At 36.9% G+C, this 21,000-nt stretch overlaps 1 protein-coding gene across 1 annotated transcript; it reads left to right on the forward strand.

The window, feature by feature from the left end:
* The first annotated feature begins 6,366 nt into the window (after nucleotides 1-6,366).
* Nucleotides 6,367-19,806, forward strand: c8b (complement component 8, beta polypeptide). The gene is made up of 12 exons (XM_016493034.1): nucleotides 6,367-6,538; nucleotides 7,424-7,544; nucleotides 8,209-8,359; nucleotides 9,905-10,046; nucleotides 10,845-10,977; nucleotides 12,089-12,286; nucleotides 13,078-13,318; nucleotides 13,405-13,533; nucleotides 14,071-14,234; nucleotides 18,546-18,696; nucleotides 18,987-19,055; nucleotides 19,496-19,806. The coding sequence occupies exons 1-12, from the start codon at nucleotides 6,474-6,476 to the stop codon at nucleotides 19,648-19,650; spliced, it is 1,719 nt and encodes a 572-aa protein (XP_016348520.1). The 5' UTR covers nucleotides 6,367-6,473; the 3' UTR covers nucleotides 19,651-19,806.
* Nucleotides 19,807-21,000: the final 1,194 nt, after the last annotated feature.

Raw genomic sequence — 21,000 nt, forward strand, 5'->3', positions numbered from 1 at the left:
ATTGGCAGTTGCTTTAATGTTGATGTTCTTCTGTAGGTTCATTTCTATTTGAATTGCATTAACATTTAGCAATATTTCTTTTTGGAAATTCACCAAATTGCTTCTTTGAAAAGTTTGACCCTTGTGTGTTTGGTACAGTACTGCCTCTATTTTAATTTTCCTTGATTCACCGACGAGTGGTTTGGATGGATGCTAAAAAACTGTGACCGTTTGGATGAGTCCGAACCGAGTTTCGACTGCAGCAGTAGCACAATTAGTGTAGGCTGGAGTTTCCCAACTCCTATTTTCCTTTCTCTGTTCTTGTTGCTAAAGATCATTTATCAGTGAAACCTGGAATAATCCCAAAGCTGGGAAAACCCACCGGAGGCTTGCAGGACCTACTGCACCCTAAGTAATAGAGGTTCCAGCCATTTGTCCCATTCCTTTAGGAAACTGAGCAATGAACTGCTCCAGAACCACCAGACTGATAGTTCCCTTGATATTGAGCTGCTAGGCCATTATAAATGGCTAACTTCTGTCCCCCAGCTTGACTGACTGGAAATGCCGGCTCGGGGTATGGTTGATCTGCTGCAGGATGACCTGCTTAAGGTCGTCTTAAAGGGGTCATCGGATGCCCATTTTCCACAGTTTGATATCATTCTTTAGGGTCTTAAGTCTATAACATATTTTGGTAAAAATGTCTAAATGGTAGTGTAAAACAACACCCCTTTACCCTGTCAAAAATAGCTCTGTTTACAGCAAGTCGTTTTGTTGCATGTTCCTTTAAATGCAAATGAGCTCTGCTCACCACGCCTGTCTCTTCCGAGCTGCTCTCTGAAACACGGTAAACTTTAGCCGCATTCATCGTGAATCTTGCTAACAAGCACATTATTAGGAAAGGCGATTTGCAAAGATTCATAAAAAAACCTTATACTCACCTCTGTAGGTGAAGCTGGATCACAAATGATTCGCACAACATAGACGCATTTAGGTAGATCAGGGGAGCATTCCCTTCAAAAACAAAAGTAATCCACAACATCTTCAGCGGCTCAGATGTCAGGAATAAATGATGACTGCTATGTTCATTATTACATTCAACAACAAAACACATCAATCACTTAGGAGCCATTCTTGTCTACACTCGCTCCGGCGTCGAAAAAATGGCGGACTGATGACAGTTCACTCAGCTGTGATAAAACCAAAGACTGATGCCACTGTCAATCAACAATCGTGGGAGGGGCCTGTGCAGAACTACGTCATTCTGCCAAGAATCTGAGATCGGCTCGATATGAGAAAGGGGTTTGGATTTATCGAGATTTTTAAAAAAAGCACTGGGTGGATTTTTATCATTATAGGGTGGTTGTGTACACACACTGCCAAGACACATTTCAGTTCAAACAACATGTAAAAGTGAATTTTGCATCCGATGACCCCTTTAAGCCAGGAGGTTCTGCATAGGTAGCTCTTGAGCTGCTGCTTGACCAGAGGGAGCGACTTGCCTCCGCCGTCTCTTCAAACAGGTTCATGCATGGCTCCGGTTCATCCTGTAGGGCACATCTTGGTGAGTGGCCCATGAGGAACAATGAACACTGTGTCCGGAGCCCAGCCCTCCTGGCCCTTAAGAGCGGGCAACAGTGCTCTTCTTGCTCCATCCTCAAGTCTATAAGTGCCTGTTGTGTTTGGTGGAGACCGGGTACAATTTTAACCATCTCAGCAAGGGGTGAGGACTCCATAGCAATGAACCTATCTCCCCATGTTACAGCTTTGTAGCAAGGTCTAAATCAGGATTCCTCAAAGATTTCCAATGCCCTGCAGTGTTTAGCTCCAGCCTTAATCAAACACACCTGAGCAAGCTCATCGTGGTCTTCAGGATCCCTAGAAAATCACAGGTAAGAAAATTTGATCAAGGTTTGAGGTAATCTATGCAGAGCAGTGGCCCACAGGTCCAGATTTGAGGAACCCTGGTCTAAGTTGTGAGACGGAGAGGTCAGAGGTGATGAAAGAAATTGTACAAGGCACAATGAAATCAGTGTCTCAGCAGATCAGAACACTGAATTGGGCTTGCTCCTTTCTCCCGTTGGGTTATATTATCTTGTTACTAAGACTGGAAACAGCTATTAGTTATCAGAAAATTGACCCATTTTCTCCACACTCATCGCCTTTTATAGACTCCACTCAGCCACACCCCTACTGTCACTCATTGCTTCCCGTTTCTCTTACATCTGATACAGTGCTGTTGATGGCCATTAACACCATCTCTAAGGTGAAGTCCAGATTTAGTATCCATTCACAACCACAATACAACTTTGGGTTTAGCCTGTTCTCAGCCTTGTTTCCTTCTTGCTATCTGTATCCAAAAGAGTGGGTGAATTACGTTCTTTATCAGTAAGTGAGGACAAGCTAATATTGAAAGCCAACTCCTCTTCATGGGTCTCCCTTTGGCCAAATCTGGCCTTTGTACATAAGGTACTTAATCCTGATACGATCGGTCAAGTAATTTATTTGATCCCCTCACCTTGTGCTCAGTCTGAGCACTACACGCCTACACTGAGCCTTTGCGACTCAATTGTTTCTGTTTTGATGAGAAAAATGCTAGTTGACCAGCTTCGAAACAGCATGTGTCACATTGGATAGCAGATACTATTGCATACGCATACTCCAGCCAGAACCATCACTTGTCACCCAGAGCACCCAGAGTGGTCCAGGCAAGAAGAAGTGGTTGGTTCATCTGGATGTATATAGGAAACAAACCCCTTAAAGGTGCCATATCATGAAAATCTGACTTTTCCAGGTTTTAAGTGCTATAATCAGGTCCATGGTGCATCTACTAATCAAGGAAATGTGAAAAAGATTAACCCAGTAACTTTGTTTTGGTAAGCCTTTTAAGCGTCTGAGAAAACGAGCGTGTCTGATTTCGCTCCCTTGGTAACATGGCAAAGGGATCTCATTATAATATTACCGCCCCTTAATCTGTAAATGTAATACACCCACAGCGCCGTCATTGTGTTTTCGCAAGCGACAACGGTGTACCAGCTCTAATGCCATGGTGAAAGTTTGAGCAAAACATGCTAACTGTTCTGTCTTTGGCTGCACAGACGAGAACAGAACACTATTTAGAGTCCCAGCCTCAGAGGAGACGAGAGAGAAGTGGATTTATTGATTTAATCACTGTATATTGCTGCTGCCACACAGATCTAAAATAAACCTGCGATTTATTTCCCAGCAGTTTACCTTCACAGACATAACCGACTGTTTTTGTAACTCATGTATGTTTTTGACGTAAACTTGTGTGTGAATGAGAACTTAGTTTAGTACTCACATGCTGTGACAGCCGCTTTCTGTGCGTGTGCTTCAGATGTGTGCGCTCAGAAAACCCTATATCTGACAAAATGATATAATAAATTATCTGTGGAGAATTTTGAGCTGAAACTTCACAGACACATTCTGGGGACACCAGAGACATATTATATATTGTAAAAGGGGCATAATATGTCTCCTTTAAAGTCAATCATCTGACTTTGTTTATATTTAGTATTGACGATAGCAGAATGGTACCTGCTACGGTAAGACCGTATTGACAGTCATCGTTCGGTCTCATAGACCTACAGTTCAGGAGGTGTTCAGAAACATTTTGGGTTGTGATATCATAAAATGGCGAATGCTGAGCTCATATTAATTTGGTTATGCATAAATAAACTAACATCTTTTGACAAAATCGAGTTCTCATTGCTCAGTCATTTACTGAAGCTGGCAAAAACTGGCGGATTTTGCTAATGATTTAGGCTTATGACAGACATCACACTTTTGTCTCATGTCCATGAAATTCAGTATTTCTCAACTTTATGTATGAGCTGTATTTATGATTTCATCCTTAGGAAGAATGAGCCTCAACATACAGAAGAGCACTGAGAGAATCCAGAAATCACAGTGATACAGATGTCCCATAAAGCTGTGTGAGCTCTGTGGGACATTTCACAAACTCTAATAACTGATAGAAAATAAAATCTATTTTAATAAATGAAGTGCACCTTTAGTTTGCGATGGACTTGAAAATTGGCTGTCTACCTGTAGCCACTATCTAAACTACTTCAGACATTAAATATTTTTTATAAAATAATAATAAACTGTCACAGTATGAGAAATTGGACCAGTGAAATCAAAGTTTAACTGTGATGGGCATTTGATGGACTTGGGGATTGATTTCTGTTGTCATTTCTAATGGACAAGATCAACTGTGAAGCTGTGTAGTTCATTCTACATTTGGAGAAGCCAAAAACATTGGTTAAAATCATTGCTTTTGTTTTTCTTGGAAGGAATTTGATTGAATGTTGCTATTGCGATGAGCCATTTCTTAAAGAAAAGAAAACTTTTAATGACCATCTGCATGGCTTTTTTTCTTTTTCTTTCTTTTAAAAACTGACATGATGACAGACATTCTCTTTTAGATTTTTCACTATGACATGATTATTTAAAAAGGAAAAATTTAAAATAATTTTCAAATAATGTGTGTATTATGATACTGTCAGTGTTATGTTTTTGAATGACAAAATGTATTTGTTTTAAATCTCTGCTCTGGAGCTTTTGTTAGAATATTTGCTTTACAGTGTTGCAAGCTCACTGCAGTTCATAAGCAATACTGTAAACTGTATACATATATATGTTTTCAGGCTTGATGTTTGTCTAACTGGCATTATTTTTGCCTCTCTGTGAATCTATCAGAATAAAAGGTCCATACCAAGGGCTACAACGTTCACTGAATCAAGAAATGTTGTAGGTGAAGCAGTTTACTCTCTGGATATCTTTGTTCATTTTCTTACAAAAATATGACTTTTTTGTATTGTAGAGATTTTCTCAAATGATTATAATTTAAGAAAGACAAAGTGCCATTTTTATTATTTCCTGTTCTGTACTAATCAGACACTACTAAAGCATTTTAGTTTGCCTTATTTTGTCAAAAAAAAAAAAAAAGAGATAAATCAATGAGAAATCAGAAGACTAACAGCAAATCAACTGAAATAAAGCAAGTAATTTCACATTTACTTCACTGGTTAGATGTTACTATGTTTACAACAGTCTTGATGTCATTATTTTATTTATATTTTTTTATTAAGAATAAGGTATTATTAGCATCTTATCTAACAACAGATTTTGCCAAATATGCTTTAGGATTCACCATACAGAATAACCTGTCATCATTATGAATGGTCTCCAGTAAAGATGTTTCTCTCTTCCAACATAGAGCACTTTTCCTGTTGCAAAGGTTAATTGTTATGGCAACAAATTATATCCATGTTCAGTCATAAATAAGTAGAGAGGTGACACTTATTCTGCAAATGCTTCATAAATTTCATTTTCTGTCTGAGAAAAAGGAGTGTAATTATTTCACTTTGTGAGAAATTTTTGAACAGAAATGCAAAAATTATTACAGCCCATATATTTGAATGTCCAGTATTTTTCTTCTGCTATATGCAATTTTGATGGTTTTATATGCAAACTAATTTCTATTTTATCTCTATGTAGATACAAAGTTAAAGCTGTAACTTTTGACCCTCTTGTGGTTGAAGCATAAAACTGCTAGATATTTGCGGTGGAATTAGTTCTGATTAACAGGGTACCTGCCTGCCTGGGATTTCGGTTGTAGGTCACTTGACTTGCATTCATTTAGAAACATCTTGCAATATTATCACATACTGGACCACTGCTAAATCACACATATTGAGGAGTTTGAGATTTGATAACATCATAAACTCCTGTAAATAAGTGTTAAATAAATTACCATACTTTAATTTAAAACATCCATGTGTATTGTACTGTGTTTTTAAACATGTATTAAAACTACAAAAAAAAAAAAACGTCATGCTTTTGGGAAGAGAGATTAAATGGTGCATATATAAGAAAACAAAATGCATGAAGAGCTTGAGAAAAAAACATACGTTGTATTGAGAAAAGTATTTAAACAATCGTAAAAATAGAAAATAGAACTGTTAACAACAAAGCCATTACTCAAGCCAGTAAATAAGATTATTAATGTTCAACTGAGAGTCCAACGGTTAGATTGCATGCAACTCAAAACAAACATTTTCATTGATTTTTTTGTGTTAACTTTCATGTGACACACTTACGAGAAATACAGACTCCAAACACATATTGGAAAAACCTGAATGCCTTTAGGCTTCATGAAAGACAAATATTCCAAAATACATTACGTTCTGTTTTTAAAATGTTAATTATTTAAAGGCTCAAAATAGTATTTCAACTGTATGTTGCAGTTTTTATTGCAAAACATTTGCTATATTCAAAAATGAAATGCTCTCTACAAGTATTTCATATTTCACATGTACACAGTTGAACTGCAGCAGCATCTGTTATTTCTGAAAGTGAATGTATAAGACTGTTGTCGCAGATGAGGGGAGGGCTTGCTGGGTATGTTAAGGGTTTAAGGTCTAATACTGTGTTATCTAGTCTACTATGCTCTAGGTTTCCCTGACATTATAATGCACAGTTTTCTACAAGCAAATTCAGCCTGCAGCAAAGCAGTACTTTGTCTCTGCATTATATGGTAAGTTGGAATATGTTACTTTATGAGCATGAATGTGCAGTGCGTTTTATTGGTTTCCAGTGTTTTAAATAAATGTTCTGTTTTGATTGCTTCACTTTTTAATTGAACTACTAGAATTCAGCTGTGTGATTTTAGTGTTTAGTGGTCTATAGGTAAACTGGTCAATCTGTTATTAATAAACACATTTAAAAAAATCTGTTATTATAAAATACCAACATTTCAGGCAAAAAAAAACAACACATATACAATATATATATATATATATATATATATATATATATATATATATATGTTTATATACAGTATATATAAATGTCATGTATTGTTCCTCAAGGTTTTTATCAGTATGCTGTGGCATTTTTAAAGCCACAATTAAAAATTTAAAAAGTGCCATTGATTTTTACGGAATATTGCACAAATATCCTTTTCAGTCAAAATATTTCACAAAATGGTAGGTTTTCCAAATATGAAGCAATACATATATTGGAGACAATGTATTGAATAGTTGATCAAACACTTTGGTTGTTAAACTCTTCAGAATATGTTTACTGTTAATGTGATGAAAACCAAATAATGTAATACATAATATATTGTTCATATAATAAAAGCAACAATACAGTAAGATAAAACAAAAAATGATCTATGAAAAGTGAAGTTAGTTTTCATAAAAGCTCAGATGCATCAGATGCCACCGGGTTAGATTTTTTTGTTTTAATGCAATTAAATTCAGACATTTTTTCAAGTGAAATCTTTAAGTCTCCCAAAGTATCTAAATACCTTCTGTGCAATGTAAACTATTATAAGGGCCTGAATCTGAATTCTGCAATTTGTTATAAATTACCGTTCATACTGCATTCACAAACAGCATAAATCTGCTTCCAACAGTGCTGTAGTGCTTTGTCGTTCAGAAGACAGGACCGCTGAACAACCGCCTAAAGATCCAGTGGACTGTTCACAGTCTGAATGGTCCTCATGGACACGCTGTGACCCCTGTCTTAAGAAGAGGGTGAGAGTGGGGTTATATTGTCTAGTTGTCTGTCTGCTCATTTACACCTTTATATAGAATGTTTATTAAGAATGTTGATAACAAGCTTCTTTTTTAATCTTTAAATTAAACATTTGTGACCCTGGACCACAAAACCAGTCATAAGGGTCCATTTTTTAAAATTGAAGTTTATGCATCATCTGAAAGCTGAATAAATAAGCTTTCATTGATGTATGGTTTGTTAGGATAGGACAATATTTGGCCGAGATACAACGAAGATTGAAGATCTGGAATCTGAGGGTGCAAAAAAATCAAAATATTGATAAAATCGCCTTTAAAGTTGTCCAAATTAAGTTCTTAGCAATGCATATTACTATTCAAAAATTAAGTTTTGATATATTTACGGTAGGAGGTTTACAAAATATCTTCATGGAACATGATCTTTACTTAATATCCTAATGATTTTGGACATAAAAGAGAAATGTATAATTTTGTCCCATACAATGTATTGTTGGCTATTGCTACAAATATACCCCAGCGACTTAAGACTGCTTTTGTGCTCCAGGGTCACATTTAATCTTTACAGCATAGCACATACATTCAACTTCACATGACTGTGTCTTTATAAACACGGTTTTCTAAATGTGCGAGTTGAGTCTCACACACTTGTTGTGTGTATCTTCAGTACCGCTATGCCACGCTGGTCCAGCCGTCTGAGTTTGGAGGAGATCCGTGTCATGATCAGGGCCGAGAGGAGGACGCCTGCATCGCTGCATCGCGATACTCCTGCCAGAGACCCACTCCTCCATGCCAGGGCTTTCGCTGCACTGTCACAGGTCATCCTCACATCACCATTAGTCCCTGAGCATCTCCAACAAAAATAATTACATTTCTAAATCCCATATATTAACTGTGCATTTTGTTCAAGTATTTGAAAACAAATGTATAAAGGCAAAATGATAACATATCCACCTATTTCCTACGCCCCATGATGCTTTGACCGAATTATGAGAGTAACTTCCGTAAACAATAAGTGAAAGGTTCACTGTAAAAAATGACCGTGAATTTAACGTTAAAAAACTGTAAAAATGCTACAGTAAAAACCTGTTAAATGGTTAATGGTAAATTCCCCTACTATATACGGTGAAAAACTGTATTGGACATTACATGTATTGGACATTAATTTTACGGTAACATACCATTTTTGGAAGTGGAAAAAGACTGTATAATTTACAGTGAATAACCGTAAATTGACATTCCCGGAATTCCCTGCGTCACATTTCAAATTTGATGTTTTTTTGTTGAAATAACTAAGTTTCTTCTTAGTTTTTTCTTATCAGTTTTGTATATTAGGGTTGTGTGTTACACCTAATGTTGTTAAATGAATGTTTATTGCATTATTTCAGTTTCATGTGTGTTACCGTGATGGTGTTTAGTGTTTGTGTGAATGACACTGTGCACCTTCTATATATGTTATTATTTAAAAGCTGCTTGTGATGGACTTTGGTTCATCATGTGACTTTCTCATCACCTCCTGCATTTGGTGGTTATCAGTGTATTACAAAGGTACAAAACAGATTTCAGTACTTCAGTAGGTTGGTATATTAACATTATATCAGTTAATGAAATTACGGTATTTAACTGTAAATTTAGGTTAAAACAGTAAAACCTAAAACGTTGCTACCATATTTTTTCACGCTAAAATTTTTTTACCGTAAATTTTACAGAATTTTTTTTACAGTGTTCGCTGTATGAGGGCAATAAGCATTTTCAAAAACTGGGACAATAAGGTGACATTATTCTAATCACCCTTCAACCATCAAACATTCAAATTGAGTTTAAAAATGTTAAAAGATTAATCTATTGTTTTCAACATACCACGAATAACAGGAATTATTTCTCCCACAACTGAAAATAGAATATAAAGGAAATTTACAGCTCATTCAGTCAAATTGAGGGATCAGACTTATTTTTAGAGCTACATTGAACACTGAAAAAAATTATACTTCATTTTTTTTAAGGTAGCTAAGTGGTTGCAGACCATTTATTTTAGCTACATTTAATTAAAACATATGTTGAAAGCTAGTCAACTAAAGTTGTTTATTTAAATGTAGCTAAAATAAATTGATTGCAACCACTTACCTTTAAAAAATGTAGCAAATTCAATGAATATTTTGTTTTTTTCTCAATGAAATTACTTGATTCAATCTTTTTGTGTGGAACTTCCCCAAACCGGAAGAGCATCCCATCATTTAAAACACAGTAGAATCATTTCATTAGATTAATTTCAGTGGATCATTTGATTAGAAATTCAGCCAAAGCATTCAAAGTATTGCTGGAATAGAAGCAATGTAAAGAAAGGACTGTGTGTGGTGTAACAGGTCGCTGTGTGCTGGAGGCTCTGCGCTGTAACGCTGATGATGACTGCGGGGATGGCTCTGATGAACTGGGCTGTAATAAAGTGTACAAAGCCTGTAATCAGCCAACCGAGGAGTATTATGGAATCGAGAATCTTGCCAAAGGGTGCGTGTGTTTAAAACACTCCTGTACTGACATACTAAGGGCCTGCATTTCCTTTAGTCCTGGTAATATCATGTTTGTTTGCTTATGTTTTTACCCTTAGTGCATATAGTAGCTTTGTATGCAGTACTGACCATCTTAAATTGTTATCTATGTAAGTTTTAAAGTACATTATAAATCATGTTTTATCACTTGTCATGCTTTAGAGAATTGCACTTATTTTGATATAACAGCACATGTTAAGTATTGATTATAGTTGTAGAGTTGTTTGATATTGCATTTGAAGTTAACATTTTAAATGTACAAAATGTCAGCTTTACCAATGTGCAACGACAATTATATTTACATAGCATGCAAGTTTTAATAGAAATGACATAAAAGTACATTTTAGTTTACCATTAATGCCTTTCAGTACATTTTAATCATATCAAACACAATAGAAGTAATTTAAGTTATCAAGAGTTCATTGACATCTGATTTTGATTTTCGCAAAATAATATGTGACTTAGTAGTAGATAACCAGATTATATAGATGCCATCATGCATAACAGGTTTTGAGAATGCATGACATTTTCTGCAGCCTAATAAAACATTTGGTCTAGCGTTTGTTCAGTGTGTTTGGCTGATGATTCACACTACGGTACTTTATGCTTTTCCAAAATTGTCTTATTTAAATTTTTCATATTGCAGTTCATGGTAACATATGGATATTTTTTGTTGTTCCTGTACTTGAGCCAAATGCACCCACTGATTCTGTGCTACGGATCAGGTATTTGGAGATAATCTGTTCTTCATTCCCAGATTCAACATTTTGACCAGTAAACTGGAAGCAGTGGTGCTCGATAACCGATACTACGCTGGCGGCTGCTTGCCTCATTTTATCCAAGATGTTCGCTACAGGAAGCCATATAATATACAGCAGTACACCATAGAGGTATGTCGCATGCTTAAAAATGAAAGCTGCAGTGCTTTGGCGCTTTTGATGTGTTTCGAAGCACATATTAAACTGGCCAAGTCATGTGATTTCAGCAAAGGAGGCTTTGTTGCTTCGAACTGTTTTTACATTTTGATGTTTCTCCATTAGAGGTGCTGATCTGATGAACCTTGAACCATCCATCCATTCCATGTCTAAAATCTATTTTTAACTCATCTTAGGTCAGTTTTATAATGTAGGTTCAGTACACGTGTGTATAATGAAATCCGGAGAGTGATGAAATGAAAAAATGGAGAGTTGATCTAATTGAGAGAATTGGTCTAGATAGCCACACCCTACCTAAAGCACATAAAACAAGCACTACGAATCAATTAAAGAACACAAATTATTAGGACGGTCACTATTATTTTGCCAACCAAGAAAATGGCAGATTCATTTGACTGTTAATCAAATTTTTATATATGTATTTATTTATTTTGCTGCATGTTTTAAATTTTAAAAATATAGACCCAAGTGAACAGTGACTTAAAATACATAATATAAATGGGGCAATAATGGGATAATTTGATCAATAATGTAGGTTAGGTAATCTTATTATTGAACAATACTATAAAAATACCTGTTGTAATAGTATGTGCTGTTTAGAGACAAATGTGAATTAAAATGATACATATTATGCACAAGATGTGGGCACGAATTAAGAATTTGTTCCCTCATTTTAGTTAAATAATGGCCATGTTTTACTGATTCTTTCCCTTGTTTTAGTTCAGTTGTGTCCATTATTGAACTCAGTTAAAACAAGAGAACGATTTAGTAGAACATGCCCACAATTTAACTAAAACAAGGGAATGAATTAGTAAACATGGTCACAACTTTTCTTTTAATGGGGGCAAGCTTTGACCTCCTTATTAACATTAGCTCTGATAAAAGGATTCATAATTACCAAAACCTCTTTGAGTAACTTGCATTTTTGCATCTGAGATTATCTTTTATACTGCATCTTATGATACAAGTGTTACCAATGACTCTAGTAACAACTAAAGGCTGATTCAGAACTTTGGCTTCTGTTTTTAAACTATATGTGTGAAATAATTGACTTTGTTGTTCCCAGACAAAAGGCTCTTATGATTTCACACTGGAGGCATATGAATCTTACAATGAATACTTCAAGAGTGAAACAAAGGCAACTTTGTCCAAGACCAGCGTCTCATTTGGAATTGCTATCCCTAATGCTTTTGATTTCAGTTTTAAATATAATGACCACAAGTACAAGAAGTCAGTGAAGAAGATGCGCAACTTTTCAGGGACGGTGAGTAGTTTTTCTGTGACTATAGGTGAAACATAATTTGAACTATTCATTAATTTATTGAGATTGAAAGACTTTAAAATTTTCTGGCTTTGTGCAGAACTCATGTTAGGTGGTTTCACATAAATGGAGTAGATCGAATCCACAAACACCCTCAAAGCCTTACAAGGCAGTTTTGATGATATTTTTTGTTTGATGATTGCGTTATTTTACATATGCATCTGCTTACATATAGTGCATTCAAGTCCTCCTAGGAAGTTTGCATTTACATGTTGGCAAGTCATAATTACGATGTCAGGTGCATTCAAATCACTTAAAGTCAGAGCAATTTGGCGATTTACCTTTTCTCCATAAAATGTAACGATTTTATTTATTAAATGTACATCTAAAATTGATGAATAATGTTCATCAATCGTAATTGCACAATACTATCACATTTTGTAGATATTTGCAACTTAGATTTGTTTTAACTCCAAAATGCTGGGCTTAAAGAAAATTTGCGCTTGTAATTATGACTTTGTGGTGGCGTTCATGTGTGTTCAACTCATAAATGCAATCCATCTGACCTGACGCACATGTTGTTTCTGCTTCTACATTTCATCCTGAGATTCCGTACGCTTTCTGGAGATGTGTAATAGCGCCCCCTACCGTATAACAGCGAACACATGGAAAGTTTGAAAATTCCTAATTAAAAAAAATTTAATTAATAAAAGAAGATGTCCATGGCCAAGTCAGTGTTAAATTCCTGACCAGACTGTGAAGCCAATCATGATTTTATTCTGTGTTGCCCTCAGAAAAAGAAATTTCTCCGAGCTCACTCTGAACTTGAGGTAGCGCGCTATGCTTTAAAGACATCAAGCCTGATGTTACACCCTGAATTCATGTCCCGCTTGCAAGCCCTGCCACTGGAATACACATACGGAGAATATCGACAGCTCTACAGTGACTATGGAACACATTTCATCAGAGAGGCGACTCTCGGTGGAGATTTTGAATATACTATTGTCCTCAATGATGAGACATTAGAGAAAGATGGTAGGTAAAAGCATGTGGTCAAAGCAAGGACAACCATGTTATTCCAAAGGCTGAGCCTATACTGAATGTATTGTCTTTCATTATAGACTACAAGCTTGAAGATATCAAGAAATGTGTACAAGTTGGGCTTAAAGTTGGAGCCCAAATTAAGGGGTTATATGTGGGTGCAGGATTGTCAGCTGGTGGCTGTAAAGGCCTACTGGACGAGCTTGGAGGTAAGCAAAAGTCACAATTCAGAGGCTCAGATCGAAGAACTTATAAGGTGAAGTGTGCAATTGTTTGATGTTAAAATACTTTCTCCAACCTGTGCAGACCTCCAAATGTGCAGAGCGTTTAGAAAACCTGTTTGAAAACAACCATTAATTCTATGACCTGCTTGTGGAGCACATTATCTTCTTAAATGTCACTAATGTTTATTTAAAGTTAGCATATGTGTTCTTGCAGACGTCATTATGTCAAGGCATTCCATTACGCTATTGCAGACCGAGCGATAATGCAAGGCAATATTATTGTAATATTACGCGCTTTGTATTTGAGAGATGAGGTAATCTGACAACATTGCATTCAACCCTCCACCAACGGCGTCTCTCATCATGACGCTGGTTAGCCACTGGATTTCGAGGAGGCGTGGCTTTGGAGAGTGATTTGCAGGGAGGGTGGGATCTTATACTTTCAAAGCTAGCTTGCTCTTAATAGTCTCTCCGAAATCGCCTACCTTACCTTTAAAAATACTGTTTTGTCTGGCTATTCAGATTCCAGTAAAGCGGGGGAAATGGTGGAAGATGTGATTATTGTGGTCAGAGGTGGTGACAGTGAAACAGTCTCACGTCTTGCTGCAAAACAGCTGCCAACTCCAGATATCATGCAGCTGTGGGGCGATGCTGTGTTCTACAATCCAGATTTTATTAGCAAAAAGGTAAACATTTTTACCCAGTTTTTTACTAACAGCTTGCGCCAGCGCAAACCGTCTTTTGGTGTTAAAATTGTAGCTACTGTCAGGATTTACTAAAGATGCGCAGTGAAGAATTAGCACTAAAAAGGCGTGGACAGAGTTATTTTTGCACCTGACTTTATTGAATAGCCTATGCATTTGAAGGAGTTTCCCTTCAGCCGCCAAATTTATGGGAGGAGAGTATTCAAATGAATCACGTAACGCGATTTACTAACTTTTGCGCTCGTCAAATTACTGGTATTTGTGCCATTATTTAATGCCCAAAAAGCATGTCTTAAACCAGGGGTGCCCAAACTCGGTCCTGAAGGGCCAGTGTGCTGCAGAGTTTAGATCCATCCCCAATTAGACACACCTGAACCAGCTGATCAAGCTCTTACTAGGCATACTAGAAACTTGTCCTCAATGATGAGACATTAGAGAAAGATGGTAGGTAAAAGCATGTGGTCAAAGCAAGGACAACCATGTTATTCCAAAGGCTGAGCCTATACTGAATGTATTGTCTTTCATTATAGACTACAAGCTTGAAGATATCAAGAAATGTGTACAAGTTGGGCTTAAAGTTGGAGCCCAAATTAAGGGGTTATATGTGGGTGCAGGATTGTCAGCTGGTGGCTGTAAAGGCCTACTGGACGAGCTTGGAGGTAAGCAAAAGTCACAATTCAGAGGCTCAGATCGAAGAACTTATAAGGTGAAGTGTGCAATTGTTTGATGTTAAAATACTTTCTCCAACCTGTGCAGACCTCCAAATGTGCAGAGCGTTTAGAAAACCTGTTTGAAAACAACCATTAATTCTATGACCTGCTTGTGGAGCACATTATCTTCTTAAATGTCACTAATGTTTATTTAAAGTTAGCATATGTGTTCTTGCAGACGTCATTATGTCAAGGCATTCCATTACGCTATTGCAGACCGAGCGATAATGCAAGGCAATATTATTGTAATATTACGCGCTTTGTATTTGAGAGATGAGGTAATCTGACAACATTGCATTCAACCCTCCACCAACGGCGTCTCTCATCATGACGCTGGTTAGCCACTGGATTTCGAGGAGGCGTGGCTTTGGAGAGTGATTTGCAGGGAGGGTGGGATCTTATACTTTCAAAGCTAGCTTGCTCTTAATAGTCTCTCCGAAATCGCCTACCTTACCTTTAAAAATACTGTTTTGTCTGGCTATTCAGATTCCAGTAAAGCGGGGGAAATGGTGGAAGATGTGATTATTGTGGTCAGAGGTGGTGACAGTGAAACAGTCTCACGTCTTGCTGCAAAACAGCTGCCAACTCCAGATATCATGCAGCTGTGGGGCGATGCTGTGTTCTACAATCCAGATTTTATTAGCAAAAAGGTAAACATTTTTACCCAGTTTTTTACTAACAGCTTGCGCCAGCGCAAACCGTCTTTTGGTGTTAAAATTGTAGCTACTGTCAGGATTTACTAAAGATGCGCAGTGAAGAATTAGCACTAAAAAGGCGTGGACAGAGTTATTTTTGCACCTGACTTTATTGAATAGCCTATGCATTTGAAGGAGTTTCCCTTCAGCCGCCAAATTTATGGGAGGAGAGTATTCAAATGAATCACGTAACGCGATTTACTAACTTTTGCGCTCGTCAAATTACTGGTATTTGTGCCATTATTTAATGCCCAAAAAGCATGTCTTAAACCAGGGGTGCCCAAACTCGGTCCTGAAGGGCCAGTGTGCTGCAGAGTTTAGATCCATCCCCAATTAGACACACCTGAACCAGCTAATCAAGCTCTTACTAGGCATACTAGAAACCTCCACGCAGGTGTGTTGAGGCAGGTTGGAGCTAAACTCTGCAGGACATCGGCCCTCCAGGACCGAGTTTGGGCACCCCTGTCTTAAACTATTTTGTGCTTGAAATGGTTGCAAATGTTGTTGCTAGGAGGAGGCACCAGAGAACAGAGAGGGCGTGGTAGAAGGGAGAGGATTTTTTCCACATGTATTAATTTATTTGAAGTACCAGAAGAATACATTATCCAAACATATGTATTTGTTTGTCAGTTTACATGTAACAAGCTGTGCCTGTGTTGTAAGTAGATCACCCACACCTAATGAGCATCAGCTCTGCTTATTTGCGACTACCCTAATTTGCACTGCGCTTGGTATATTGCGTTGGTCAATATGTAAATGAGATGTTGCGTCTGTGTTCTTTAATTTGCGCATTGTCAGTAAATCACCCACAGAAATTGCATGCCCATGCCCATCGGTGCTGTTTTGGAATTGTGCTCTTGCACTAATTTGCCATGTTTAGTAAATCTGGCCTTAAGTCTGTGGAAAACACTGTGAATAGGTTTTTAAATAAGACTTAAAGGTGGCAATTGGGAGACCATTCCAAAGTTTTGGACATACCACAAAAAAAATCTCCTTTCGATTTACAATTACTACGCGGGACCTTTGAAAGCAGTAGATTGGAAGATCTAAGAGCTCTAGAATCAGAGTAGGGAATAAGAAGATAAGGGGGGAGACCAGATAGCGCTTTGTAAACAAACAGAAGAACTTAGAAGTCGAACCTAAATTTAACAGGAAGCCAATGTAAAGATACCAATACAGGGGTAATGTGGTCCCTCTTTCTTACTTCCAACAAAAACCTCGCTGCTGCATTTTGCACTAACTGCAGGCGGGCTAGCACAGTCTGAGGGAGACCAATATATAAAGAATTACAATAATCTAACCTAGATGAAATAAGAGAATGCAATGCTTAATTTTAGCAATTGATCTCAGATTAAAAAAGCTACCTTGAACAACAGCACATATCTGTTTATTAAAATGTAATGAATGCAAAATTATACATAGACTCTTTACATGATCTTCAAGCTTTTCAGACAGGGAACTTTGCTGTCCAGCAAAGGTAGATGACATGGGAGAACCTACAATAAAAACCTCAGTCTTACTCTCATTTAATTGGAGAAAGGTAGTAGAGAGCCAGAGCTTAATGTTGGTATAGCATTCATGTGCTTTGTCCAAAAAACATGTTTTATCTAGGCCGAGGAAAATAAAACCGAAGATCATTGGCATAATAATGGTAAGAAATACTGTACTTACAAAAAATAGTTCTCAGAGGAAGCATATAGAGAGAAAACAGCAGCGGCCCCAAAATCGACCCCTGTGGAATGCCACATACTAAAGGAGTCAATGTGGAAGAAAAGTCTCATAACTACACAGCAACTGTCCTGTCCTTAAAATATGACTCAATTTATGACACCAACCCAACACTTCAGGCAGTTAAGAAGAATCACATGGTCAATTGTATCAAAAGCAGCGCTTAGATCTAATAAAACTAAAACAACATGTGATCCTGAGTCCAAAAGTAATAATATATCATTTGTAACCTTAAGCTGCGCAGATCCGTTGCTATGGAAGGTCCTAAAGACCGACTGGAACATATCTAAAACACCAAAAGTATTCAAATATGAAAAGAGTTATGAGTAAACCACTTTCTCTAAAATCTTGGAGATAAAAGGCAGTTTAGAAATAGAATCTGTCATATACTGTGTGATCCAAATGAGTTTTTTCAACAAGGAATGAAGAATTGCACGTTTTTAACTGGTTGGTACTACTTCACTCATCAAGGAGCTATTGATTATAGCTGTTAGACTAGAGTTCACTGTAGAAAAGACATATTTAAAAAGATGAGGAAGGAGAAAATCCAACTTGCAACTACCTCCCTTCATTTTAGTGACAAACTCAAATAAATTAAATTTCAGACAGAGATGGCGATGGAGAGGTTCATAGTACACTTTAAATCTGTGTTTGTGGATATAAATGATTTTGATATGTTTCTGGCTTCAGTTGTGCCCCGACACACACTGTGAACGCTCAAATAATCCAGTATTTCAATATGGATTCTGTAACATCATTTCTAAATCATGTCAGTTTTTTTTTTTTCTTCTTTGCCATGTTTGTCCTTCCTATGATTCAGTGAGAATGTAATAACATTTTGGGGCCAATGATTTATGTCCAAACCTTTTTGCAAACACCAACCCTAATTAAACACACCTGGACCAACTAGTCAAGGTCTTCAGACTCACTAGAAACTTCCAGGCAAATATGTTGGAGCTGGTTGGAGCTAAAGTCTGCAGGACCTCCAGAAGCAGGGTTGGACAGCCCTGGTTTAGTAGATTAAATATTACATACGTTAATATTCTTCATTCTCCCAACCACTTGTCCTCTGTAGGGTTGCAGGACCTCTTTTATTGTGTGACTTAATTTTACTTTGTAAAATCCTGTAATGGTACAATTAAGCTGTTTTGTTTTTACAGATAGAGCCACTCCATGAGTTGGTGCCGTCCCGTGACCCAAATGCTAACATCCTGAAGAAAAACCTGAAGAGAGCTCTGTCAGAGTACCTGAAAGAAATCAGCTCCTGTCGCTGCTCGCCCTGTCTCAATAACGGCATGGCAGTGCTCAAAGGTGAGAATAATCAGAAAACACTATCTAAAAAATAATAGTTATTTTTATTTGGAAAATAGTTATTTTCACTGAGAGTTCTAAAATGGTGTTTCTAAACAAGATAAAGTTCTACAAACAAGAGCATTTTAAAGGAAAACATATTAATTAAGAAAAAAATGAAAAAAAATCTCTTACTTTGATAAACGGGGGATATATGGAATAATTTGCTTTTTTCAGGTAGTTTTTAAATATCTAAATATCTCAAGTGTTGGAAGTTACTTTAATCCTTAAGAATTTTTTTTTCTTATTAGGCACAAGGTGTGTTTGTGTTTGCCCAGCTGGTTTCAGAGGAGTGAGCTGTGAGATAACCAAACGAAAAGGTTTGTCAGTGTGGCCTGTTATCTATAAAAGAGGGATGTTTTTGTCCTGTTCCAAATGCTGCACTTGGTGTGGATGCCCATTGAGTTAGAGAGTTTTCCTATATATGTCATTTTATGACTTAGGAGGAATCGGCTCTTTAGAAATGCAGAAAGGATGCTTGTATTAGTATGATGATCTTCTCTTTTATTTAATCATTTGATAAATTAATGCCGTCATGGTCAATGGAAATTATACGGTTTCAGTTTTAAAGTTCTTTATTACATTATATATATATACACTAAGCTAGTTTATAGTACATGGTATTGCATACTATGAATATTGTTGGTTCTTATGAAAAATTGCATGTGATATTCTTCACTCTAAAGTCCCTATGGACAAAAGCTTGTGCTAATATCGTCATGCATTTATTTTTTTTTTGGTATTATCCTAACATTTACAGCATTGGCAGTAGATGGCAGTTGGAGCTGTTGGTCTTCATGGTCCACCTGCACACGAAAGACCCAGAAACGCACCCGTCAGTGTAACAATCCAGTGCCGCAGAACGGTGGAGTAACATGCCCTGGGCCAGAAGAGGAATCAGCTGATTGCTTCTAAAATATCTGCCATTTATCAGTTTCACAAATAACAGTAATAATGTAACAAATAATAGCATTGTTTTGAAATGGATAATGCATACTGACAGATAAGATGGGCATATGCACATAAACGATTTTCTTTAACCAGAGCTGTAATAAATGGAAAAATGTTGAATGCATAGAAAATGCTTTCATTATATTATATGAAAATATGTCCAGGCCAAATTACGCTTCTAAACCAAAAGAGATTATATAAAAAATTATATTTTAAATTATTATTATAATTCATTACTGTAATGTTTCCAGATATTTTGCTTTGGGGGAAAATGTTGATCAAGTGATAGGTATAAAGAGTACCAGCCATACTTAAGTAAAAGTTGAAATACCTTATGCTGATGATACATGAAGATTATAATCAAAGTGCGCACATCCAGCAGGCCAAACGCTCAATGTGGGTGCTCAACCACAAACAATGTCAGACAGGAAGAGCAAAGTTGGCACACCACAGCTCCAAAAGTAGAAAACAATATTTATGTTCTCACCACAGGTGACGTTTCGAGCCTACAAGCTCCTCATCAGACATGATACATGGGGCAACTTTTTGAGCAATTTTGCCAGGCAACTTTTTTGAGCAATGTTGCTTGGCCACTTTCCCACTGAGAATGGGTAACAAATTTCTATCTGGATACTTTAAATCAGTCATAGGCCCTGTGTCTCACCTGGTTGCCTGTTGATGCCAACATTAACCAAAGTTGCCCAGCAATATTGCTCAAAAAGTTGCTACGTGTATCATCAGCCTTACAGTGACAATATAGGCAAAAGATGCACTTGTCCTCAACATCCAACAGAAGACATGCCAGTAAAAAACAAGAAACAGTCAATTAGTGAGTAGCGCAACTGCATGTTTATTTTCTGAAATAGAAAAAAAAGCTGCACACCTTAATACTGCAACCATTCAAATACTTAAAAACATTCAAGTCTCAGTTAAGCTCAAGTTTTCACAAAGGGCATGAGCAAACCAATATCATTTAAAAAGGTCTCCAGGATAATGGATAAATAAAATTATGAAGTAAAATAAATAGTCATAGCCTACTTGCACTGGACGTGCTGGTTCTGGCCTCATCACTGACTGCAGCTATGTGCTTATCTAATACATGAAACGCCTGCAATTCAGCAACTAGCTGCTAAATGCACTCGCATTAATTTAAAGCAGCCTTGTTGGCAAGTTAAGGTATGTAAGGGTGAAACACACAAGTTAACTTCAATATCCCATAGATGCCGATATTTAAGTATAGTATGCTGATATTTAAGTACAGTAACTGCTCCGGGGGTGTGTGTGTGTGTGTGTGTGTGTGTGTGTGTGTGGGTG

Source organism: Sinocyclocheilus anshuiensis, unplaced genomic scaffold (genome assembly GCF_001515605.1).
Source record: "Sinocyclocheilus anshuiensis isolate Anshui unplaced genomic scaffold, SAMN03320099.WGS_v1.1 scaffold1934, whole genome shotgun sequence".
NCBI lineage: Eukaryota > Metazoa > Chordata > Actinopteri > Cypriniformes > Cyprinidae > Sinocyclocheilus > Sinocyclocheilus anshuiensis.